Source organism: Drosophila teissieri, chromosome 2R, assembly GCF_016746235.2.
Source record: "Drosophila teissieri strain GT53w chromosome 2R, Prin_Dtei_1.1, whole genome shotgun sequence".
Taxonomy (NCBI): Eukaryota; Metazoa; Arthropoda; class Insecta; order Diptera; family Drosophilidae; genus Drosophila; species Drosophila teissieri.
In genome coordinates this window covers 12,421,105-12,445,175 of record NC_053030.1, presented here as the reverse complement: position 1 = coordinate 12,445,175, position 24,071 = coordinate 12,421,105, and the positions used below count along the sequence as shown (strand labels likewise).

The window sequence follows — 24,071 nt, the reverse complement described above, 5'->3', positions numbered from 1 at the left end:
GCCAGCTAGCAATCGATATCGACCCTCAGATTGCCTATCGTTCAAGGCGGTCAGCTGTTGCTTCCGATTGGCAACCGCATCTTCGGCTATCGATTGGCGGCAACACGGAATATTCCAACAATATTCATTAGAATAATAATAATAGTTCATTTTTCATTAATACAAATACCCACCGGGCTATCGAATCGCATGCAATATCCGAGGAAGTGGACAGGACACGGAACATTAAACTTTAGTGGCGTTTTTGTATTTCTGAAAGGGAAATCAAGACCATTTGAGTTCTTTTGTGACTCGAAATTGGTTTAATTTATGGCTGACCAGGTAAACAACAAAGTAACTATTTAACAACTGTAACTCCATCAATCATTATTAATTGTAAATATGCTCGTTTGAAGGGAAGCCAAGAAAAAACAGATGCCATCGTGAAGGGGAACGCGAAATCCAGTGAGGAACTGGGGCTACCCGAAGCCATGGAGGATTTGATGGATCTGGAAGATCAGGGCGTGGGTGGAATGAAGTCAAGAGATAAGGATAAATCTATGGATTTGGATATCTACGACGATTTGTACGAGATGGCGCCTGCAGGTTCAACAAAGCCCGAGAAAATGGACAGATCTCTTGAACTGGACATCTACGATGATTTGGACGACTTTCAGAAGGACGAAGATCGTGTAAGTTTTACAGATGGAAGTCTTCGAGCTGAGTTTGGTTAATGAATTACCATCTTGCAGAAAACCAAGGAGCTGCAAGAATGGGAAGCCAAATACGAAAAGGCGCTGGCCGAAATTGTTGCGCTAAAGGCCGAGAATAAGGCACTCGGAAAGAAGATAAAAACCATGGAGGTTAATCTTCAGAATCTACTGGACACAGCCAAGGCGGAGGTTAAGAGAAAAGAGACACTGATTTCCGAGCTGCGAAACGAGTATGTATGCATTTTCAACTCCATGGCTTCCTAACTAACAACGCATTCTTCAACAGAAAGGACGATGTTTGCTTCCGGCGAAAACGAGCACGAGCGTTTGAAGTGCCAGGGGAAAGAGAACCCGAGTGTAAGCGTCCGATAGAATTTCAATCGAAGAAAATCGATGCCAAAAAGGATATGGAAACGGATAGAAATCCATTCAAAACAGCTCCTAAAGACGGCGCTAAGAAGTTCACCGCTAAAGAAGATGGTAGAAAGATGATGACCACAAAAGATGACACAAAGAAAGTCTTCCTAAAAGATGTTGAAAGGGGGGCAATATCCAAAGATGATAATAAGAAGCCAACCTTTAAGGATGATGACAAGAAGTTGTCCTCAAAGGATGACACAACGAAATCTAGCGCAAGAGAAGACGCCAAGAAATCGGTCCAAAGAAGCAAGTCTCCCAGGCCGGAACATTCCAAGACCACCGATCGAAAATCTACTGCACAGACTCGTCGTTTAGAAAATAGACACAGATCCAGAGATCGACACCATAGCCGCAGCCGGAGTCCAAAACATAGTTCCCGAGGAGATCACCACAGGAGTCAAGAAAGCAGTTCCCGGCACGCCAAACGCCGAAGCCATTCCGCATCGCCCAGGTCAGTAGAGAAAAGGGACATAAGTTACATTTGTTGTTAGCATCATCTGATTTTTGTAGCAATATACATTTGCCACGAGAAAGAACAAAAGCCATCACCACACTGACTGGCGATGAAGCAAATAACCAACGCAGCAAGAGCCCGATCCTCGAGTCCACCGAACTGGTAAATGAGTCCCAACCGTCTAGGAAAGGCGGTTCCAAGCGAAGAGATGCTGCTTCAGAGACCAATGCAAATTCCTCAAGCGAAGCAAAGGTACAGACGAAAGATATTACTCAACCGACAGATGGTTTAATTTCTGAAGCTTGTATTCTAAAACATGATATTATCCCGGGGCTAAACTTAATTAACCCAGAGGATTTTTGTAGAAACAAAAACGAGTTGGATAAACGAGACGAAAATCCTTTAAAAAAGTTATCGAATCAAGCAAAAGACACTCACGCGCACGAACTATTAAATAAGACGTCGAATCAAAAGGTTGTAATAGTTAAAAAATGTAAAAACATTTCAGCAGAAGATTGCCCAGCAGATGTGCAACAGCTGGACGAGCTCAAGGATGCAAGTGAAGCTCAAGAGCCACAGACAAAGTTAGACAAAAAAGAGCCATTTGCAGTTGAAACTGTTGTGGAAACGGCTAAAAACGAAGAGAGAAACGACGATGTCGCTTTATCTCAGCATGATGAGAATGAGAAAGTGGGCTCAAGAAAAGATATCCGAGAACCGACGGATGAAGTAAGCTTAGTTGTCAAGTCCGACGTGGGAGTAAGGATTATCGAGGATATTCGGTTGCCAAAGATGGCGAACATCGACCACTTTGCTGTGAAGGTCGACAAGCAGGACGAGGCGCCAACAGCCGTCACAAATTCCATGACAAATCAGCAGAACCTAGCCACACAGGACAAAAACATTGGTTGTGCAGAGATAAAAGATCAAACTCCTTTTAGCTCCGCGGACGAAACTTCCATTAAGTCTGCTACTGTTTTATACGCCAAGCCCGATTCAACAAAACTGGATCACAGCGATGAACATGACGAGGTTATTCTGGAAGCTGAGATGGACATGCTGACGAACGAGCAGGATGCGGCGAGCACAGCAGATCCAACATATCCGAATATGCGGATTGCAGAAGACGCCATTGAGATGGCACTAGAGCAATTGCACCAGCAGTCACCGGACGAAACTGTAGTGACCTCAACGTCGAATAGAGCTCCGCAGACGCCAAAGCAAAGCCTTATCACGATTCTCACCCAGTCTCCAAACCAGCGCGGTCCCATAAAATCCCAAACAAAGTCAAAGACTGTGTCACCGATGGCGACGCCAAAGAAGCAGGCCACGGAGAAAACCCCGCTGAAAAAGAGAAAAGTCAACATGGACAGTACGCCGCAGGTGCCAGCCGCCAGTTTGGATGACACCATCGACAAAACTTTGGGAGCTAGCCCGCATGACGATGGCTCAACTGTGACCAAACGCTGTTCCCTGGGCCACACCGATTACCAGTACGAACAGATAAAGGACGAGGTCATCTTAAGAGTGAAACGGCGGGCTCGCCGACGAAAACCAACACCTACGGAAATACCCACTGCTGCTGCTAACGAACCACTATGAAATAAATTTGTAATCGTTTTTAATTGCTTACTTAGAATTTATTTATACATAATATCAAGCTTGCTGCCATCAAAACAACTGCTGCAGTCACAATCATGTCTATAAGGGCGATAATCAGGGCTCCCCATCTCAGCTCACAGCAGCAGCACTTCCTAATGGTACACTTCATTCTAATTGCGATTTAAGTAGTGTTCTTTTGTGGCCTTGGCATCATTTTCGTATTATATCGGGTATTGCTGTAGTCTGAGATCACTCAGAGTCCGCTGAGCCTCCAAGCATCTTGTACCATGAGTAGATAACGAACCACAAGATGACTAAAATAACTGTGGGTAGCGATAAGAAGAGTGTTAAGTTAAACTTATTAGGTATTTTACTCGTATAAAGTCTAAAGGAAAATCAAAGCCATCTCATGCATTCTTCTAACATATAAAGTACATGAAAAAACTTACCTATGCCAATTATGATGGAAACCAGGACCAGGACATCGTCGCCCTTTTTTATGCACACTAATATGAAAAATATGATTTCCAGTATTATGCGAATTATTCCAGTTATTAAATAAGGTATGACGAGTTTTTTGTTTGGCTGGAAAATAGTTTAAGTGACCCTTTGGCTCGTTCGTCATGTCTGCAAGTTAATACTTACCACACAAAGGGAAACAAAAACCAAAATGATGCAGATTATGTGGATAGTGAGAACCAAGGCGAAAGCATACCAGATGTATTTCATAACCTCATCGGAATCACCAAAAACTGCAAGAGTCCCGGCCGATAAGATAAAGTCAACCAAGGCGGCAATGAGAGCTCCCCACTTCAGTTTAAGGCAGCAGCACTTCTTTAAGGTTGGTATAGCCATTGCAACAGATATTTAAGTAAATATATATGTATATGATACGTTTCAGTTGATGCTCGAATTTGAACTGCTCGGTTTTCCAATGATTTTCACAAGGGTACTTGATTCTGTCACCAATCCGATTGCTAAGGTTACTCCGAGGTCGACGGGCTGTACCAAGACACGACTGTTAGCCAAAAGTAGGTGGCTGGAACTGAAGAGATGAAGAGAATGATGAGAGATTGATGCCGTGATTTAAAAGTCATTTTGATTGATTGATTGGCCCTTTACACTTGGCACTTGGCACTTGAGAGTACTTACACAGACTCAGGCCTATCAGCCAAAAAGTGGTGGTGCAGTCGAACGACTTGGTCACTATCCAAATCAGGATGAGGAGCAGCACCACGAAGCGCATCAGGGCAGTGGCCACGTAGGGGGCAGCCATTGTTTTCTCCTCCTAAGCGAGTAAACGGGGATGTTCTGGGGTTGGGATGGGGACTTGGACAAGACGGTGTATGGACGTACCGAGAGTACGGAAACAATGATGAGTATGGAGGCGCCAATGTGAAGAACGAGGACAATCAAGCAGAAGATATACATTGAGTAGCCGAACCTATTGAAGTAAAAGTCATCACCAACATAAAAATTATACAGCTGCGAACGTTTCGCAAGGGATTGCCCATGAATAGTATACGCCGCCTCTGTAAGGATCCAAACATCGTCATCCACCTTACGCCTTATCCCTGTGGAAGAAGACCAACACGGTTATTCCACCGACATTCTTCCTCCATGCTAACCCAGTGCTTACATGGCAGGTAGCACCCGCAGAGTATACTGAGGATAATGTCCACGAACCCAACTATGAGTACGCCGTACTTCAGCTCGAAGAAGTAAAGGAATTTGTCGACGATGCCCATTTTAGGAAATTCAAAGTGTACTAGCTTTTAGAGTATTGACAGGACAGCACTCTGATCATTTATCATGACATAATTTGACAAATAACTAAAATAATACTAGTGATAGGAAAGGTCACCACTGAAATACGGTTTCTACCGATGTTCAGCAACCCTAATTGATCAGCTTTATCATTGATCAACTCAATAATCCGGAAACTAGACCAGAAGCTGATCAGTTCTGAAGGCGTGACAAAATAACACAACACAAGAGAGGAAAGTAGGTATACAAGAGTTTACTTTCTAGCTTATTCCTGCTTCGACTTCGAGAACCGACGGATGAAGTAAGCTCCGTTGTCAAGTCCGACTTGGAGGTGAGGATTTTCGAGGATATTCTGTTGTCCAGGATGGCGAACATCGACCACTTTGCTGTAAAAGTCGACAAGCAGGACGAGGCGCAAAAATTGGTTGTGCAGAGATAAGAGATCAAACTCCTTTTAGCTCCGCGGACGAAACTCCCATTCAACAAAACTGGATCACAGCGATGAACATGACGAGGTTGTTTTGGAGGCTATGGCAATACACACTGCTGCTGCTGACGGACTAATTTAAAATAAATTTGTAATCGATTTCAATTGTTTACTTAGAATTTATTTCAATACATTGTCTAAAGCTTGGTGCGATAAGTGAGGTACTTCAGTTTCAGCCTGTTGGGCGTTGGATCATCTTGAACCACGAGTAGGCAACGACCCAAAAGTAAATGGCCACACCTGTGGGGTTAAATGCAAATTAACAACAAGTTATTTAAATTAAGCAATATTAATAATTCTGGTCAGTTAGCAAAAGATAAGTTATTAGCTTTACCGAATCCACCGACGATGAGGAGCAAGGTCAAAATCATATCGCCAATCGCGACGCACACATAAATGAAAAATATCAAGTCATAAACAATGCGAATTGCGCCAGTAATTAGATAGGCAATGATCAGTTCTTTGGTTTGCTGGGGAGGAAGAGTGTCCCTTAAATCGATTGCTCCCAGTTGCAAATGAATACATACTTACCACCCAAACAGAGGCAATAACCAAAACACAGGACATTAAGTGGGCAAAGTGGATGAAAAGTGTGATAATCCACATATAGTAGGCTAAAGTGTAGTAGCTGCTCTCAAGAACCTCATTATTATGATCCATACACCAGTCTTCATAATAGGCCAAATCTGTGGAACACATTACATCCAAACTGTTTCGGATCACACAACATCACCTACACTTAGTTTCCAAAACAAGTGCCGCAGTCACAATCATGTCTATAAGGACGATAATCAGGGCTCCCCATCTCAGCTCACAGCAGCAGCACTTCCTAATGGTACACTTCATTCTAATTGCGATTTAAGTAGTGTTCTTTTGTGGCCTTGGCATCATTTTCGTATTATATCGGGTATTGCTGTAGTCTGAGTGATCTATATGTCCGCTGAGCCTCCAAGCTTCTTGTACCATGAGTAGATAACGATCCACAAGATGACTGCAAGAACTGTGGGTAGCGATAAGAAGAGTGTTAAGTTGAACTTATTAGGTATTTTACTCGTATAAAGTCTAAAGGAAAATCAAAGCCATCTCATGTATTCTTCTAACATATAGAGTACATGAAAAAACTTACCTATGTCAATTATGATGAGAACCAGGGCCACGATATCATCGTCGCCCATTTTTATGCACGCAAATATGAAAAATATGATATCCAGTATTATGCGAATTATTCCAGTTATTAAATAAGGTATGACGAGTTTTTTGTTTGGCTGGAAAATAGTTTAAGTGACCCTTAGGCTCGTTGGTCATGTCTGCAAGTTAATACTTACCACACAAAGGGAAACAAAAACCAAAATGATGAAGATTATGTGGACAATGTGAACCAAGGCGACAGCATACCAGACGAAATTCATACCCCCATCGGAATCTCTAAAACCTGCAAGACTCGAGCATTTCTTTCTTTCCTTAGCCCTGGGAAACTTCAATGAAACTCACCGTCAGTATAGCCCACAATGGAGCCCGCAAAGATTAAGTCAACCAAGGCGGCAATGAGAGCGCCCCACTTCAGCTCAAGGCAAAAGCATTTCTTTACGGTTGGTATAGCCATTGCATCAGATATGTAAGTAAATATATATGCATATGATACGTTTCAGTTGATGCTCGAATTTGAACTGCTCGGTTTTCCAATGATTTTCACAAGGGTACTTGATTCTGTCACCAATCCGATTGCTAAGTTTCTCCGAGATCGACGGGCTATAAAAGGCTATAAACGTAAGGGCGCTAGTACCAGCAAATGTATCTCACAGTTAGTTGCTAGCAACACGGATCAAAAAGGTACCGATAAGTTCGGTACCGATATGTTTCAGCAACATGCTGCTCCGGAAAATCGGTGGCTGTGTGAGCCTCTCCTGGCCAGAATGGCGGAGTGGGGGAATACCGGCTTGGAGGCGTCCAGCAAGGGCATATCAGGCAGCAGGCAGGCACAAAAAAATGAAGATATGTAATATGCAGTGTCGTGGAAATTGTATGTCAAGCTAGGCTGTGGAATATCATGGTGCTGGCTTGTACCGAACAGAGCGATCACTTAGCTTCGTCACTGGCAACAGCGTGGCTGGCAGAGGCTAGGTCGGGGTTTAGGGGTTTTAGGCTCGGTTAGGCTGATCAGCAAAAGGTGGAAAGAGCCCAATAAGCAAGGCTACCGCCACTATCTTCGATGCACATCGAGAAGGAATCGATCCTTTTAAGTAACCGCAAAGAGAATTCTACGCGAAACCAAACCCTTTGGCGGCATCCCGGAGTTGGTAGAGGTTGCACGTGGCCAAGAGCTACTAACCAGAAATAATGAGTTTGAATGTCATTTTGTATACATTTTATTGTTTTTCGCAAAACATTAACAAATTAGTTCTACTTACTAAATAGAAGCTGAAACCCAAAAGCAGGAAAAAATCTGCTTTGAACAAAGTGCAAAGTGACAGAATAACATATAAAATATATGGTACCTTCTTTATATACATATATATATATATTACCCATGTATATATTAAAGCCCGATTCGCTCTGTTCATGTGCGCCAGTTGACAGTTTAATATACCTCAGCATGGAGCGATGAAGTTCTCTTTTGTGAGAGGAAAGTGGGTGGAGGGTATCGATGTCCCAAACGTTTGCATTCCATATCGTTTCCTTTAAGAACTGAGAACTGAGCTAAAACCTTACCACTAGACTGACCTGCCATTTCTACCTAGAAATCGGCTGATACTTGAAATACAAGGGCTGACTTTCGGACTGACTTATTCCTGCTTCGACTTCGCCTCTGCGCCGAGCAGAAGGCGTCGCACCGCGGGCACCTTGAAGACCGGAATGGAGAGCACGGCGCCGGCACAAGCGCCAATCCAGTAGACGATGATGTGCTCTAGGTGGGTGTGGCCGCGACAGCCCCACTTGAGGGCGGTGGCCAGGACGGGATTGAAGTAGCCGCCGGAGAAGTTGAAGGCTGCAAGCAGGACATAGTTAAAGGCGTAAACTACTTAGGAGACCAGCAGTGGGCAGGCGGATCGGATCGAACAAGCGCTACGCCACTCACCTGCCACGACCAGGCTGGTGCCGATGAAGGAGTCGATGTAGCTCCCGAACCGTGGCTCCTTCTCGCTGATCGTCTTCGAGGCCAGGCGGCACAGCAGCGTGGCCACGCCCTCGATGACCGCCCCCAAGTACGGGCTGACCTGCAGATCGGCGTTGCAGGCCTCGAACGCCCGTCCACGATGGGTCTCGGCCAGCTCCAGCCACCAGAAGACCTGCACCACGCGGTACACACAGCAGCCGCCCATCAGCTCGGCCCAGCTGCGCAGGGCCATCTCCTTGAAGCTGGTGCGACCCTCCACCACGTCCTCCATGTGGGTGTAGGGGCAGGCGGAGGCGTCGCCCCACACGCGGCCCCACCAGATGGTCAGCAGGAACAGGCAGACGGCGTACATGGACACTCCGAAGTTGTCGGCCACTGGGGAGTGCATTGCAAGCGAAAGTCTTCAGATGATATGATCACACTTAATAGTTCGTAGGTTATTACTCATACGCACTGTTGCCTTAAACAAAAAACGTTCATGCTATATGGCGTATGATGTATGGCGTAAATCCATTAAATCCATAGTCAAGCTGGCATACGCAGCGTATAAGTAATTTTTACAGAACCAAGAGTATTTGCATCCTTAGGACACGACGATTGAACGAACCTATTTCCAAGCCTTCTACTCACCAATAATAAGCTCGAAGCAGCAGGCGCACAGCTCGGCGGCGGCGATGGCCTCGTTGATCAGGATGGGCACCAAGCCCTCACGGGTCACCAGACGCCGGCAGATCACCCGAGCGATTTGGGCCAGAGCACAGCAGCCCACCATGAAGAGGGCGCTGATCCCGAGCGCTGTCGTCGACATGTCCTGCGTTTTGGAAGGACACTTCTTAAATACTTTTGGTTTTAGCTGCTTTATTCTGAAGTGTAACCATTAAAAGAGCTACATCCGATCAGTTAACCACTTAAATCGAAAATATTATAATAAAAGTACCCCCTTAGGCTTTCACACCTTCTTTGATAATATTTCTTCTTTTTTTTGTTTTCAATGCTGAACTGGTCTCAGAATATTTCTGCAAATCATCAACAAGATCAACAAATTTTAAATTTGAAATATTTGAAATATTATAAACTTCCAAAAAACTGAAATTACTTTAAGATTTAATAAAAATACATTTCCACCGCGACTAACATTTTTAAATGGCTAATGCTTGTGACCCTTTAATCAAGGCCTTCTTATCGCCAGAACCTTGAACAATTTACATGTTGAAAAATATTGCACACCAGTGCATTTGGTGGGCAAAAAAACTATTTCCGAATGCAGTGCACAAACGAGATATCTAAAAATAAATGTTTTGGCTGAGTCTTGACCGCGAAAAGAAAGCCAAATAAACACAAGTAGTTGGAAAATCTTGGATGCTGCTGCAACGATTGTCTACGAAACATAGAAACTGAGTACTGGCAATCGTCTAGTCGTGTTCCATGTTTCAAGTTTTTGGACATGTGTAAGCACATACTTCGCAATTTGTAAAAGACGAGTTGGATTAACGAATTGGCGGAGGACCGCGTTGGGAGGCTGCGAGAACTGTGCGACGACTGAGGCCTAGTACAAGTGCCTTATTTATTGATCATCACTCTCTGCGCGCCGGGAAATCATCTGGCTCTGCTATATTTATCCACTGGGTCCTGACGTAATATCTCACTTGAGCGCCCATTTTCGAAATGTAACCGCAGTTCGCTGTGCGATGCTGGGCAGCACTGGCAGTGCTTATGTATCGACAGTCAGGGCTTATCGATAGACAGCTGATTCGGTTTAGGTACCGTTTACACGTGCATTTGTTTATTATGCAAGGCAAATTAGTAAATAATGATATTAAGACGGATAACTGTAACATAAAGTGCTAGTCTAAATATACACGTTAAGTTGAGAGAAGTCATTTTACGAAAACCAAACACCTTGATCAAATAACCTTGACTAGACGCCACAAATCAATGAAAGTGAGTGGAGTTCGCTGCCAAAAGTAATGTTTATAAATTAATATCGCATATTGATTATTTTAGTGCTGAAACTGCTGAGCCAGGTGGTCAGTCCTGCAAGATTGCCATGGAGGAGCTGCATGTCCCTAGCCATTCAGCCGGCACAGAGACGCCGCTTCGCAACAGAAGCGGCCGGAAAATGTGCGGACCACGAAAACGCCGGGTTCACCGAATGGCGAACCGTCTATAGTCTGCCGAGCATAAGGATCGTGGCCGCCTTCAGTAGGCTGAAAGTCTACCAGGCTGTCATCACGGCAGCCGGAACGCCCATTGTCTTCGCCCTGGGCAGCGCCGGGCAGCTAAGCACAGACGCACTGGCCATCTACGGGGCCGTGGGAGTCACTGGCCTGATCACCCTCACACTCGCCAGCTACGCGGCCTCGAATCTCGTGGGCTTCATCTACGTGAACGAGCAACAGGATCTGCTCAAGCTAGCCTACGTGGACTTCTGGGGACGGCGACAGGAGGCACTCGTGGACACCGACGATCTGCTGCCCAGCTGGGAGCAGGGTAGTCCGTCCCGGCTGCAATTTGTTTCGCCCATCTGCCTGCGCAGCGATCCCAAACGCCGGTACAAACTTCTTAATCGCTTTGGCCATGTCAGTGATCCCCAGTTGTTTCTGGGCCTCTTTGGGGATTGAATTTACGAGTAGTTTTAGGCAATTGTTATACCGGAGACAACCATTTGTTAGTATCTGAATTACAAAATCATGTCCAAGTCGATGCTCAATCTTTAAGGTCAGTCATCCTTTTGTGTATAGTTCTTTATTACGAGTATTTTGTAAGCTCAGCAACGTCCGTTTTTATAAAAATATAGGCTGCTGACCAGCGACGAGTATGTTCATCCAAATAAGAGTGAATCATTTCCCCAATGCAATCGCCTCTTCTACCTGTGGAGATGGGAAAGTTTAACACTGTGATTCCAATATTTCGGGAGATTACTTGCCGTATCCGGCAGTTTTCGGTTGAAGGTTTCCGGCAGTAACAGCGAAAAGAGTCCAGCCACAAGCGATAAGCTCCCGAAAAGAAGCAGAGGTAGTGGGTCATAGTACGACGCCTGCCGAGAATTAATCCAAATTATGGGATTTCAATGAGTTGTCGAATGCTTTCCCTTTAATTCAGGACTGAACTCACCAATAAAGGCACAAATGGAGCCAGCATCGCACCGAAGCGGGCAAATGTGGACATGACACCAACGCCGCCGCTCCTAATGACCTAGGATAAACGAAATTGAAACCAATCTGCTGAGTTGAGCCTACTAAATGAGTTAAGTACCGTGGGCATCATTTCCGCAGTGAATGTGTAGATGACTGCAAAGGAGGAAGTGATGCCCAGCTTTCCGACAAGGAAGAGCGTCACAACCAGCCAGTTGGCACCTGGAAAACAAGGTGCATTTTATTGCCAGACAAACAGGAGGTATGTAAGGGCGCTAAGCGATCGCAAATCAGAATCTAGGGAACTTACAACTCCACGAGTGCCTACTCTCGACTCCAGTGTGGCAGGGAATCCAATCTCCTTGCGCTTAGCGTGTATGCATGGTGATTTAGATCGTTATTATAATACTACCCTTGATGAAATGAAACCCTGTTTAGTTGTGCTAAGCCAACTTCTGAATGGCTAATGCTTCGTATGAGTAATATTTCATGATTAAAGATCTCAACGTTCAAGGTAAATACCGATCGTGATCTGATTCATATCTTACCTAGTGTGACGAACCCGCTGGCCACACACGTGATGGAGCAGAGCAGCAAGGAGCCGGAAAGTGCCATGCGTCGCCCAAACCTCCGTAAGAACAGCTACTGGCGGAGGATTAGGGGTGGGATTAGTCGAGGTTCCGGACGAGGGCGGTGTCAACCTACCCAGGCGAGGCTGTAGCCAGGGATCTCCACGAGGCAAACCAGGGCGAAGTTCAGGTACTTGTTGCCACTCAGACTAGTGGCGTTCAGCGAAAGTCCATAGTAGACGATGGCATTGACGGCCCAAATGAGCAACAGAATGGCGTATCTGCCCATCAGAATGGGAGATCCCGCCACCTCCTTGATGGCCTGCCAGATCTTGTCATCCTTCTGCACGTCCACGCCACCCTCGATATCAGCCTCATTGCCGGTTTCCGCTTCCAGCTCCTGCTGCTTGAAGCTGGCCATCAGCTCGACGGAGATGTCTCGCCGGTTAACCTTGGCCGCCCGCCGAATGATGACACCCGCTTGCTCCCGCCGATTACGGGCCAGCAGCCACCGAACGGACTCCGGTACCAGCCAGAAGTAGGCCACACAGATGAGCGGCGGCAGCGAGAGCGCCAGCTGCAATTGCCGCCAGTCGGGCAGGAAAACGGACAGGCCAAGGAGCGCCTCGCCCACGGCATAGAAGTAGTTGAGCACGATGGAGGACATCTCACGCTTTCGCGGTCCGACCATTTCCACCCCGATGATGAAGGCGAGCGGGTAAACACCGGAAGTGCCCACTGCATTCAACAAGGCGAAGACCAGGAAACTTATGTAGTCCCAGGACAGCGCCTGCGCCACTCCCGTCAGCGCCATGAACACGATGCAGAACAGGAAGATGTACTTGCGTCCATATCTAAAATGGGTGTATGCTAGGTATCTCATATAGAAAAATAAATAGTAAACAGTCGGTGCTTACCGATCGGCAAGGTATCCGGAGAGAGCTGTGCCCACAACCAGGCCGGCAAAGTGCACAGTGCCCACGAAGGCCAGCTTCCAGAGATTCTCCTGGCAGTGCATTCCCCACTGCTGCACAATGGTTCGCTCCGAGCTGCCGTACACGAACTGATGGCACCTCTCCGTTTCCGCCGTGAAATTCGCAGCCGAGCACTGATCCAAAGGCCACGAGCTCCAAGGCTCTGAGGCGGATGCAAAGTGGCTTCCGTTCGCCACGTACCTTTCACAGGTGGACGGCGTAAATTGGCCTCGCTTGCTCCAGCTGCCGGGCACGGCAATCGACACCCAATCCGCTCCATAGTCCGCATCCTCCACCTTATCGCACTCGGGCACGTAGCATCGGTAGGTCGGCGAACCTGCCGTGAAAACATACGACAGGCTGTTGGCGGCCGCAAAAAGTACGGGCAGGCATATGAGCAGATAGTTCCGCCGCTGAAAGCGTCCGAATTCTCCGATCTCGGCTAGGATGTCGTCAAAGTCCAGGACGGCAGACGCCGCAGCTGCCGCTGGAGCGGACATTCTGAAGTTAATATGGCTTTAAGCCCAAGGATTCCGGATTTTACGTCGCTTGACCTGCGATTACCATAAGTAATATTAATAATGTTGATCACGCGGTTTGGAGAGTGTATATATAGAAGGTGTGCATCAGATCAGAAATAGAAATGCGTGTACACTAAACTTTTAAAAAAGTCCAGCGGTCGGAATCTATGCTATCTTAAAAAAATTAACAAAAAAAAACTTTTTCTCTCAGTGTTGATCAAAATTACATTAAAAATTTAATACATTAACTTATACATAATTATATGTAAAGTTTAATGGCCGAAACCTAATTTTAAAACCAAAGAACTTATAAGTTTCACTTTCTGAATTTTTGAAATTTAAAGATGTTTTCGAATTTTTGTTATATTTTTACCAAAATGAGATATAAAATCAAGCTAAAGAGTCCATGTAGAAGATATTAAAGTCGTTGTCATCTTTCTTTATGTTAAACATTAAGATCGATGGATTGACTATTTGATCTTGTTGATTTAAGCGAGGCACCACTCAATGTAAAAAGTGTCCAAGTAGTTCCCGGAATTTATATGCATGCACGCAATCCAATTATTGTCAATTGAGATAAAATGCTGCATCCCAGAAAGCAAAGTGTTGTAATGGGAATACGACTTCCGAGCATTCGTGCTGCAGTTAACAACTGGAGAAGATGCATGATTGAAGCGTGCCAGCCTAGAATCATGCATAATGGATGAACCGTGTGGGAAGTGGCCAGGGGTCAAGCGCTCGATATGGGCATTTCATATCACGTACTTTTGCAAAGGTCAAGGCCGGAATTTGGTAGGGCTTTTATTGCATCGGATTGGTGGGAACCTCTGCAGGCTGTTGAACTGCGTCGCCCAAAGGTCCAGATAAGACTGCCCCCATTATCTAATCACTGCCAGTTTTAGTGATGCACCTGGTGACGCTGGCAGGCGGCACTTGCTCACCAGACGGAATAATTACTGAAGACTCACTGGCTAAACACTCGGCAAGTGTTCGTAAGTTGATTCAAAGGGTCACCATTCACAAAATATTACGCGCCTTTTCCAACGATATCCGGTTCCGGCAATCGGCTTCGAATTCCGTATCCGATCCGTATCGCTCGCAGTCTGGCGAAATACTGAATTGTCGAATTGTCTTGAGAAATCAAGTGCAAACGCACACAGAGAGGCAAAAACACAAGTGCCAGAGTGCTACATATATCTTCGTGCTCAATCTGAAATCAAAGTAGCCGGCATATTAAAATCGATACCGAGAGAAAACTGTGTAAAGAGTTTGGGGGACACTTTCTCTTATAGCGAAAGCGGCTAAGAGAATTGCACGATGATCACAAATAATATTTAAAATATATCTGGAAAACTTCTGGATTGTCCAAGACAAGGTAAGGTAAGTGGGAAAGCGATCAAAACATATTTTCGAACCAGCAACACGTTTTCAGAAGTATTGATTATCTTAAAAATGGCAATTTATGGTTAACAAAACAATTTAAAATCCATTTTTATTTGCTTAAAGGATATTTGTTTTTGAGTGTCGTGGTTTTTATAATTATCAGTTTGAGGCGTAGTTTGAGGATTCCTCGACAAAATGTGGCAAAGAATTCACTTCTTCAGCTTGATGAACTTCGAGGCGAACTCGTAAATGCCCACAGAGTTGTTGTTCTTCTGGTCGTACTCCACCCAATCGTCCTCCGAGAGGTCCACCTCCTCGAACTGCTGGCCATTTTCAGCGGATGAGACGCGCCATCCGACGCGGGGCGAGAATTCGACGGGCTCTGCGCCGCGGCACTCGAAGACCACAATGGTCTTAAATCCGCCAGAGTCGTCCGCCGTGTAAGGAGCTGTGCGGATAGTATCATTCAAGAGATCAGTGGGCGTTCGTTACTCAGAGCAAACCACCTACCATTCGACCTATCCACGATGTCAATGCTGTTCTCCCGGCTGCACATCTTGCACTTCATGAAAAAGTTAAAGCCGGCCGCATTGCGCGAATCCTGCTGCACACGTTCGGATTCGGTGATATCGTGCCATTTCTCCGACTGCTCGCCGCAGTTGCTGCACTTCAGTTTCAGGAAGAAGGAGTAGTCCGGATGACACGTCTCCAACTTGTCCACGTTCTCCAGCGTTGCGGAAATCTGAAGACCCACACGCACCATTTTTATACAAGATAATATTTATATTTTAGCGAATCAGCTGCTTGGCAGAGTTGCCGGATGGCCACCTTCTTCTGTCTGTCATTGCAGTGGCAACGCCGTCAGCAAAGTAAAGATTTTTCTGCACAAAACAAAGCATTACAAAGATAATTGAAAGCTAAAATAGAATTAAGTATGGATTTAAACATGAAACCCTCTCTGGCTGCCGACGAAATGTTTTCCGAAGGCCCCGGCTACATGGAAATGGACGAGGTAAGTTCTCAAACAAGGCTTCCAATCGAAAAACATGGTTGTGGAAACCTTGTTTATCCTTGTAGACAATAATACAATTTAAAGATTTAACTTTCACATTCTTCATTGACATCAATCTTAAATAGTCAATATCAAACTCCCAACACCAGGGGAATGTATCTAATCTATATTCTATGTATGAACATCTTTCCGGAGTTTTATCCAATGCAGATACAGAACATTTCAAAAGCTGCCATCATAAACGCAAGGCTAATTAATTTTTTCTTATATTGTATTCCTTTAGTCCGGCGGAGCCACAGGAATGATGATGGACCACCTGCCGTCCAACGATAAGCACGTCCACGCCGACTTTTACAATGATTTCGATGATCTCTTCGACGACGACAACTGGGCCAAGATGAAAGGCGATGGGAAACAGTAGGCGCCACCACACAATGAATGGATTGAAAGAAATTTGTATGCCATTCGTTCTTCTGTATGTAATTTTACTTGCGCAATTAGCAGCGATATTCGGTGTATAAAAATGGCTGCAACTATTGTTTAATCGCTATAATATTATATTCATTTGGTTCGTATAACTAACGTAATTGCCATGTGAAGATAGTGCCGAGGTGGATATGAACTTTGGCGTAGCGTAAGTCAACAAAATTCATAATTTTGTACAAAAAAACGAAACTAGTAACTAAATTTATCGAACTGAGTTGCAGGTGGAATGAAGCAATCATAATTGAGATAAATACAAATGTACACAATAACATAGTCTAGGCCCAGTTGTAGGCCCTCTGCGAAGCTATCCGTCCAACGGTGTGCCGAGATAGACCATCGAGACCTCGGTATTGCCGTAGACAGCGGATACTGTGGGGTAGAGCTTCTTGTCCGGCAGACCTGCAAAGTGAGAGTGTATAGAATCCGAACGTTGGTGTCATCAGACTATTTCGCCTTACCCCGGAAGGCCACACCAAGAAACTCGTAGTTCTTCTCGAACGACAAGGTGTTGTCTTCGCAGTCCAGGATAACGCGTATCCGCTCGCCCACTTGGTACTTGGGTGCATTGTTCAGCAACGGGTAACTGCCCTGCATGTCGCCGTTGTGCAGCAGGTGGTTCTCGACCAGATTCCAGCCCCAGCTCTGGTCGTCGGAGCCTAGAAGGGCCACATAGCCGTGACACTGAAGAGCCGCCTCCTTGGTAGATATGCCGATGACGGCTACGGTGCCCAGCGGTCCCTCCCAGATCACCTCCCAGGTGTGACGACCGTGCCGGAATCCGATTTTGCCTCGGGCCGCGTCTGTGCTCTGAGCAACGGGATTGCTGTAATTGCGGCAATGGAAGGGTATATTAAGTCAGATCTAGACACCAGAAAGCCTTACCGATGCAGGGTGAATCCATTCGGCTTGATGTACACATTCCGTGAACAGTCGTTGGGGCTCCAGGCGTGAAAGTAGGCCCGCAGCTTCGTCTTGTATGTGGAGACGGAGGCCAGCAGGTCCGATTTGAGGGCCTCCTTGGGCAGCTTGTTTAGGCAGTGCCAGCGCCAGACGTCGCTGTTCTCGTCGTTTAGGAAGTGGTACCAACTTTTGCATACCTGCGAACAATGACTGAGGTCCTCCAGCTCCAGGTAGGAGAAGATCACCTCCAGCACATTGTAATTGCACAGCGCCGCCACAGGATCAACCATTGTGTGCGTCTGCTCCGCTGCTGGGCTGCTTGTAGATAGCTGCTGCTTTGATTTACCCGTTTTTTTTTATTGTCATTTTTCCTCCAACCAAATGGGAAAAATGTAAGGTGACCGTTGTTGGGAGAAATACCACTCACCTGGACGAAGTGGCAACTTTATTTACATCCGCGACCAGTGCGGGAAAGCGACCGCGGCACACAGCTGCTTACAACACTGCGTAAATTGGCGCGTACTGTCTGTCTTTTACTCGCACCCGCACACAGCCTGCTTTGCCTTTCTCACATGAAAACGAAAAGCAGCATGTGATGGACATTTTGTGACCATTTTGCTGCGCTCAGTTGATTGTCATGTTTCCACACCAACCAAATGGGAAAAATACAAGGTGACCGTTGGTGGCCAAATTACCACTCACCTGGACAAAGTGGCAACTTTGTTTACATCCGTGACCAGTGCGCGACAGCGACCGCGGCACACAGCTGCTTACAACACTGCGTAAATTGATGCGTAAATTGGCGCGCACTGTCTGCCATTTCATTCGCACCCGCACACAGCCTGCTTTGCCTTTCCCACATGAAAACGAAAAGCAGCACTTGGTGGAAATTTTGTGACCATTTTGCTGCGCTTAGAAATTGCGGAAATACGCGCTGCTGCCTGCCGTTCGAAAGCTAATAGTCCGCCGAATCTTTTGCCACTAATCGCGTGAAAATCCGTGCGCCGCAAGACCTCGAAAAAGTCCACCGAAAAAGGGCCGCCGCTGTGAGTGTGTGTGAGCAACAGAAAAGAAAAAAAATGCCCTGCCGCTGGAAGTGAAAAATGCGCTCGCCATTTTGACTCGGGCGACACTTATTTTTTGTACAAGTGAGCTACCCCTTCATCGTCGCTGTTGTCGTCGTCGTCGTGGTCGTGGTCCGCATCCGGATTTGCACACGTGCCCCAGTCCGTGGGTGCAGTACGTCCGACCGCCCACCCACCGCCGTCGCCCCTTTCCAGCTCTATTTGCCCCCCAGTACACACGTTGCGGCAACGGCACGTAGCACTGCTGTTTCGTTCAGTTTTTGGCGGTCCACCTGGTGAGCGGTAAGCGGCAATAACAACAACAGCAGCAGCAGCAAGATCACTTGATCTCCGGCGACCAAAAAATGGCGCATTCGACGGGTGGTACGGTGAAGGCCGATGAGGTGAACTTCTTCTTCCGGAATGAGCACGGTAAGTGGGCGGAAGCGGAATCCTGTGACAGGAGTTTTGCTCTCGGTGGAGTGGGTGCACTCCCCCTCTTCCCTCCCCTACCCACCCACACACACACCCCCTCATACACACGCCGACCCACACAAATACGCTACAAAGTTGCATGGGCAGCGTAAAACGCCATCTTTGCTTTTTCGGGTTTCTTTTGCCTACCATATTCATCGTTTGATACGCTTTGCGGGGGGAGACCAGCGAGACGAACCGAAAAGAGTGCTAGGAATTGGCAAAAAGTAATAATAAAAGACAGAGAGACCCCCGCGAAATAACAACTTAAATCGGCGAGCCACCCAGCCCCGCCCCCTTCTACCATCTACGCCCATCGCCCAGTTGGCGCGCTCACTCACACACACTCATACACACACACGTACGCACACTTGCACGCGCGCGTTTTCTCCCACTTATTTTTTGTTATTTTTTCATTGGGCGACGAACAGCTGATTACTTCGCCGCTACTGCGAATTCGCTTTGAGGATTTAGCATGAAGTGTAGTAGTGATAAATCGTTGATTTCAGCTACGTACAAAGGTAATATTGTGAGGGACACGATAAATTCAACTTGAAACCAATGTATCTGAACAGAGTGACATTCTGCCATATCTCAGCAAGTGGGAGAGAGACGGGCGCAACGCAGAGAGAGATCGGGGTGAGAGAAAAAAGGCCACAGCAAGAACAACACTGCCACACACACACGTACTCGCATACGTATTCAGCCACGAAGCTGAAGCCCAAAACAGGCGAGTGCAAATAGGTGTAAGCGCTGTACACGTGTGTGGTTGTCCGTCGCCGCGTTTATGCGGCATTTAGCGTAAACCGCAGTAGCCAACTGATTAACTCCATGAGTTTCATTCAGTTATGATACCACAAGAAAAAACTTTGCATGGGTATCTTAAAGTAAGCTACCAAACGCGTTAAAAGGTGAAGGATTCATTTCAAAAGCTTTACGCTCTTCTGCTCGGTAGTCATAGTTTATAAAAATATAATTCTACAGGGACTGGAAATCCATCGTGACTTCTTCGTTAACCGTTGCCTTCCTCTAAGAGAAGTTGGTTTAGATATTTAATATATGAATGAAATAAAATGTATTATTAATCCCTAGTATCTAAAAGAAGTTATAATATGCAATCCATGATATCAGTTTTTGTTGAATTTGGTGGACGCATAAACGCAGTATATAGACCAGTATATCAACCTGGTTTGTAGTTATCTAGTTGACCGATACAGACGAACTGTGGAACGGCTTCTCCAATTGCAGGAATTATGGTTGCACCTGCATTTCGGGACTCTGCCTAGGCATTGTAGGATAACTCCCGCCGAATTTAAGACTCCCCATGGCTACCATCTGGTGGGACAGTCCGGCATTTTCTCGTATGGGTCGCTGCCTAAGCCCCCGTGAGTCTGACTCACTTGCAGGTGTGTGTGCGTGTGGTGTGCCCGTGGGTGCGGGAGTGTTGGCAGGTATTTTTAGCGTTCGACCCTTTGCGGTTTTTGTTTTGGGCATCTTCATCTCCATTCTCCGTTGTCCACCACCTGCTTTGTTGTTATGATTATGCAAATATCGGGCTGGCGACAGGTGAATAATTATTACATCGAATGAAGACGAAGACATACAGATCTAAAACTGGAAATGCTTAGAAAAGCCGGTTAGATACGAATCCAGGGTTGCCAAACGAGTAGCTTCAGTGGGTTTCAGTTTAATTCTGTTGAGATATTATATTATATGTTGCTTTGGAATGGAAATTTTTAATCCGCTTGTTAAAGCAAATTAGTAGTAAATAATATTCGTAACGAACCAACTTGCGATCAGTGATTCCATATGTAACACTTTTAAAAATAGTATTCTGTTTTCTGAATACAATTTTTTTAAACTTTTTCTTGCTTTTCTACTTTCAAGCTTTAAGGTAGAATTATGTATTTGAATTCGAGTGTCGGATTAATCCGACACATGGACTACCGATCTTTGATCAACCATCGTGTCGAGTCACAAACTTAAGTATCGAACCATCTCTATTTGGGTAAGGGTCACGTGGTGGCCATCGCTAATGTCCAGGCGATCTGGTTTCGGGTTGTTTATGCTTCTGCATTTTTATCCTTGTCACACCGATTGATACGCACGCACACCACCAGCACGTGAGTGTGGGTATACCTTTTAGTATGCGTGTATGTGCGTATGCACCCCAATCTTACTGTGCCGCTGGCCTTTTGTTGTTGCATTGCGACTCCAATGCGCTTCATTCGCTCCATTCTCTTTACTTCGCTGCGATGAATTCGCCGTGGATACGGCGAAAACAACGCATCGTTGATAATACCACACACATGCTTAGTTACTCACTAACACTGCAACACCCATGTGTATCTGTGAAAATACATGCAGTTGTGTTATCAAAGAAGGCATTTTAGTCGCGTGTTATGTGTATATTCGAAACTAAGAAACCTCCGTATCTTCCTATTTCCAACTCCGCAGGACAAATATCCAAAATGCTGAAGCCGGCCCAAACCAGGTCCGAAATGGAGGGCGGAAAACCCGTCGCTGTGGTTTACGCCACCACCTCATCCGCGCGCAATAGCGGAAATGCTAGCGGCATCGGCAACGTGGGACGCATGGGCGCCTTTAGTCAGATGGTAAGTGTAAAACGTTTCTCATGTTGCTTAGACCTAATACCTAACGATCCGATTTAACCACAGGGCTCTAGCAGCCAGGGACAGTTTATAAGGCTGCAGGACAACGGACTGTCCATTCCAAAAACAGAAGGTAAGCGTCTCTAGCTCCCGGTGATCCTCATCTTACTCATTCTATTATTCCTTGGATTCATCTTTGTAAAAGGTACTACCTACACCACCGTTTCGGCGCAAAAGACTTCGGGTGCTGGCAGTGGTCTTTACGACTTGCCCTTGAAGGGAGATCGCTATGTGAAGTTTACGCCAAATCCCATGAAAATGAAATCAAAACTGTAAGTGGTAGCCAACAGAGCAGTTTCAAGGAGGTTACTAAAGTTCTGTGCTTTCCCAAACAGCCATGCCATTCAGAGCAACTCGTTGCACTCCATGTCCGCCTCCTCATCGTCCGTACAAAGGAAACGCAAGCCGGACAAGGCAGGCAAGGGTTTGCGTCACTTCTCGATGAAGGTCTGCGAAAAGGTGGAGGAGAAGGGCAAAACCACCTACAATGAGGTGGCCGACGACCTGGTCAGCGAGGAGATGAAGAACAATGCGTACGACAACAACTGTGATCAAAAGAATATCCGACGTCGTGTCTACGATGCGCTCAACGTACTGATGGCAATCAATGTTATTTCCAAGGACAAGAAGGAGATTCGCTGGATAGGACTGCCCGCCAATTCGGCAGAGGTTGGACTTGCGTTCACCATAAGCACGAAACGCCATGCTAATGTGATAATGTTGCCCCCTTTCCCTAGACATTTCTGGCCCTGGAAGAGGAAAACAGTCAGCGCCGCGAGCGAATCAAACAGAAAAACGAAATGCTGCGCGAAATGATCATGCAGCATGTGGCGTTCAAGGGATTGGTCGAGCGGAACAAGCGGAACGAGAGCCAGGGCGTGGTGCCTTCCCCCAATGCCTCGATCCAACTACCGTTCATCATCGTGAACACGCACAAGTCCACGAAAATCAACTGCAGTGTGACCAACGACAAGTGAGCTTACACTCAGTCGGAGTATGGCTTGTATTCTATATCCAAAATTTCGTTTTAGGTCCGAATACATATTCAAGTTCGACAAAACCTTCGAAATGCACGATGACATTGAGGTGCTCAAGCGCATGGGATTCCTATTGGGTAAGTGGGTTTTATTTTATGCTGCCAAGATACGAAATTCATTGTATGTGCTATTATTTGCAGGACTGGATAAGGGCGAATGCACGCCGGAGAACATTGAACGAGTCAAGTCGTGGGTGCCCCCAAACCTCGCCAAATACGTTGAAGGTATGACCTTACCTTATATTGCCTTCCGATTCAATTATAATGTTTAATTCGTAATTTGTTCAGCGTACGGCACCGGCAAGACTGGCGAAACCATGTACGAATCGGACGACGAGGACAATGAGTTCAACGGGTACCTGGATGCAGCCAATGAGTCCCAGGGATTTGCACAACACTCGGCACAACACACCACCGATGGCGAGTTCAAGCTGGAGATGGACGATGACGAGCTGGACGACGACATTGATTGAGCTGATTGTGCCGCCGTCATTGTGCCAGCCATGGCCGATGCGGACCCGGATGCGGATGGAGGAGCAGATGCTGATGCGGAGGACACATTTAGTTTTACGTTTATCAACGCTTTGTTAGGTTTGCCACGGCCCCCTGGATAGGCAGGGGTCGCACTCCACTCCACTCCACACCCAATCCGACCCACCCACACAATTGGTTTTGTTTACTTCTCAATGAGACTCTATTAAATTATATATACATCTCGCAGCGACGAGAAAGAATGATTCGGTAGTTCATGTATGTAAGTGTAGTTTGCATACACAGTTTGTACTTGTATCATTGAAGATTTATGTTTAAGCTCAAACGTTTTTAAATTAATTTGTCTAGTTAAGCAGAACGCGTATTTTAGTTCAAACCACAATTCACATATGGCAATACCGCGAAACCACAGGCCCAGACTAATGTTCACTCTCTACTTAGTTGTTATCAGTCTCCCTTTTCCCCCCAATGGCCTTTTCATGTTTGGGTAGGCTTAAGCAAAAGCGATAATGTTATGGGTAATTGTCTCTTAATAATATAATATACCAAAACTGTACACAACCGCAGTGAAATGCAATTATTTTTAGAATGCCACAAGCAGTTTGAACTGCAGACAAGAGCGAACATATGAAATATGTTTATTTGCTAACACCCTTCGACAAAGCGATTGATTTAGATTCTCAAAACCCACATTTTAAGTTGACAACGGAGTGCAGATAGTTGCGAAATAATCAACCTACCTAATTAGAAATAACAATTAAAACAAGATATACATTTTTCAGAATTTGTATTTATATTATTGAACCTTCTTCAAGTG

General features: G+C 45.9%; 12 protein-coding genes across 15 annotated transcripts; 4 read left to right on the top strand and 8 right to left on the bottom strand.

Moving 5' to 3' along the window:
* The first annotated feature begins 81 nt into the window (after window positions 1–81).
* LOC122613809 (serine/threonine-protein kinase PRP4 homolog) lies at window positions 82–3,191 on the top strand. Its single transcript, XM_043788196.1, has 5 exons — window positions 82–321; window positions 396–671; window positions 732–922; window positions 979–1,563; window positions 1,623–3,191. The coding sequence occupies exons 1-5, from the start codon at window positions 310–312 to the stop codon at window positions 3,166–3,168; spliced, it is 2,610 nt and encodes an 869-aa protein (XP_043644131.1). The 5' UTR covers window positions 82–309; the 3' UTR covers window positions 3,169–3,191.
* Window positions 3,185–4,023, bottom strand: LOC122613814. Its single transcript, XM_043788200.1, has 3 exons — window positions 3,814–4,023; window positions 3,618–3,753; window positions 3,185–3,491 (listed from the first exon to the last, which is right to left on the bottom strand). Exons 1-3 carry the CDS (start codon window positions 4,021–4,023, stop codon window positions 3,418–3,420), a joined length of 420 nt encoding a protein of 139 aa, XP_043644135.1. The 3' UTR covers window positions 3,185–3,417.
* LOC122613810 lies at window positions 3,876–5,403 on the bottom strand. The gene is made up of 5 exons (XM_043788197.1): window positions 4,808–5,403; window positions 4,525–4,742; window positions 4,321–4,456; window positions 4,063–4,213; window positions 3,876–4,002 (listed from the first exon to the last, which is right to left on the bottom strand). The coding sequence occupies exons 1-4, from the start codon at window positions 4,914–4,916 to the stop codon at window positions 4,152–4,154; spliced, it is 525 nt and encodes a 174-aa protein (XP_043644132.1). The 5' UTR covers window positions 4,917–5,403; the 3' UTR covers window positions 3,876–4,002; window positions 4,063–4,151.
* Window positions 5,404–5,554: 151 nt separating this feature from the next.
* On the bottom strand, window positions 5,555–6,301 carry LOC122613811. Its single transcript, XM_043788198.1, has 4 exons — window positions 6,160–6,301; window positions 5,954–6,108; window positions 5,757–5,892; window positions 5,555–5,662 (listed from the first exon to the last, which is right to left on the bottom strand). The coding sequence occupies exons 1-4, from the start codon at window positions 6,266–6,268 to the stop codon at window positions 5,595–5,597; spliced, it is 468 nt and encodes a 155-aa protein (XP_043644133.1). The 5' UTR covers window positions 6,269–6,301; the 3' UTR covers window positions 5,555–5,594.
* Window positions 6,284–7,116, bottom strand: LOC122613813. The gene is made up of 4 exons (XM_043788199.1): window positions 6,914–7,116; window positions 6,748–6,854; window positions 6,549–6,687; window positions 6,284–6,422 (listed from the first exon to the last, which is right to left on the bottom strand). The coding sequence occupies exons 1-4, from the start codon at window positions 7,023–7,025 to the stop codon at window positions 6,352–6,354; spliced, it is 429 nt and encodes a 142-aa protein (XP_043644134.1). The 5' UTR covers window positions 7,026–7,116; the 3' UTR covers window positions 6,284–6,351.
* Window positions 7,117–7,772: 656 nt separating this feature from the next.
* On the bottom strand, window positions 7,773–10,129 carry LOC122613422 (aquaporin-11). Of its 2 annotated transcripts, none has more exons than XM_043787582.1 (4): window positions 9,998–10,129; window positions 9,168–9,348; window positions 8,499–8,912; window positions 7,773–8,408 (listed from the first exon to the last, which is right to left on the bottom strand). In XM_043787582.1, exons 2-4 carry the CDS (start codon window positions 9,343–9,345, stop codon window positions 8,206–8,208), a joined length of 795 nt encoding a protein of 264 aa, XP_043643517.1. In that variant the 5' UTR covers window positions 9,346–9,348; window positions 9,998–10,129; the 3' UTR covers window positions 7,773–8,205. The 2 variants fall into 2 exon arrangements, with proteins under 2 accessions (XP_043643517.1, XP_043643519.1); XM_043787584.1 differs by having other exon boundaries at window positions 10,003–10,129.
* Window positions 10,130–10,293: 164 nt separating this feature from the next.
* Window positions 10,294–11,240, top strand: LOC122612865 (transmembrane protein 186). The gene is made up of 2 exons (XM_043786729.1): window positions 10,294–10,478; window positions 10,542–11,240. Coding segments are annotated over exons 1-2 (618 nt in total). The 5' UTR covers window positions 10,294–10,477; the 3' UTR covers window positions 11,159–11,240.
* A 37-nt stretch (window positions 11,241–11,277) lies between these two features.
* Window positions 11,278–14,837, bottom strand: LOC122612864 (organic cation transporter protein). Of its 3 annotated transcripts, XM_043786728.1 has the most exons (9): window positions 14,693–14,831; window positions 13,158–13,768; window positions 12,377–13,094; window positions 12,220–12,313; window positions 11,982–12,038; window positions 11,793–11,893; window positions 11,652–11,732; window positions 11,464–11,574; window positions 11,278–11,407 (listed from the first exon to the last, which is right to left on the bottom strand). In XM_043786728.1, the coding sequence occupies exons 2-9, from the start codon at window positions 13,712–13,714 to the stop codon at window positions 11,378–11,380; spliced, it is 1,749 nt and encodes a 582-aa protein (XP_043642663.1). In that variant the 5' UTR covers window positions 13,715–13,768; window positions 14,693–14,831; the 3' UTR covers window positions 11,278–11,377. The 3 variants fall into 3 exon arrangements, with proteins under 3 accessions (XP_043642663.1, XP_043642662.1, XP_043642661.1); XM_043786727.1 differs by lacking the exon at window positions 11,982–12,038 and having other exon boundaries at window positions 14,704–14,837; XM_043786726.1 differs by lacking the exon at window positions 11,982–12,038.
* A 366-nt stretch (window positions 14,838–15,203) lies between these two features.
* On the bottom strand, window positions 15,204–15,935 carry LOC122615266 (UPF0587 protein CG4646). Its single transcript, XM_043790241.1, has 2 exons — window positions 15,629–15,935; window positions 15,204–15,566 (listed from the first exon to the last, which is right to left on the bottom strand). The coding sequence occupies exons 1-2, from the start codon at window positions 15,879–15,881 to the stop codon at window positions 15,328–15,330; spliced, it is 492 nt and encodes a 163-aa protein (XP_043646176.1). The 5' UTR covers window positions 15,882–15,935; the 3' UTR covers window positions 15,204–15,327.
* Window positions 15,936–15,969: 34 nt separating this feature from the next.
* On the top strand, window positions 15,970–16,674 carry LOC122615267 (COP9 signalosome complex subunit 9 homolog). The gene is made up of 2 exons (XM_043790242.1): window positions 15,970–16,130; window positions 16,414–16,674. The coding sequence occupies exons 1-2, from the start codon at window positions 16,053–16,055 to the stop codon at window positions 16,549–16,551; spliced, it is 216 nt and encodes a 71-aa protein (XP_043646177.1). The 5' UTR covers window positions 15,970–16,052; the 3' UTR covers window positions 16,552–16,674.
* LOC122615265 (F-box/SPRY domain-containing protein 1) lies at window positions 16,665–17,928 on the bottom strand. The gene is made up of 3 exons (XM_043790240.1): window positions 17,499–17,928; window positions 17,075–17,439; window positions 16,665–17,015 (listed from the first exon to the last, which is right to left on the bottom strand). Exons 1-3 carry the CDS (start codon window positions 17,804–17,806, stop codon window positions 16,921–16,923), a joined length of 768 nt encoding a protein of 255 aa, XP_043646175.1. The 5' UTR covers window positions 17,807–17,928; the 3' UTR covers window positions 16,665–16,920.
* Window positions 17,929–18,312: 384 nt separating this feature from the next.
* On the top strand, window positions 18,313–23,815 carry LOC122615263 (transcription factor Dp). The gene is made up of 9 exons (XM_043790238.1): window positions 18,313–19,012; window positions 21,512–21,669; window positions 21,733–21,799; window positions 21,872–21,998; window positions 22,062–22,395; window positions 22,464–22,699; window positions 22,758–22,840; window positions 22,904–22,987; window positions 23,051–23,815. The coding sequence occupies exons 1-9, from the start codon at window positions 18,946–18,948 to the stop codon at window positions 23,233–23,235; spliced, it is 1,341 nt and encodes a 446-aa protein (XP_043646173.1). The 5' UTR covers window positions 18,313–18,945; the 3' UTR covers window positions 23,236–23,815.
* Window positions 23,816–24,071: the final 256 nt, after the last annotated feature.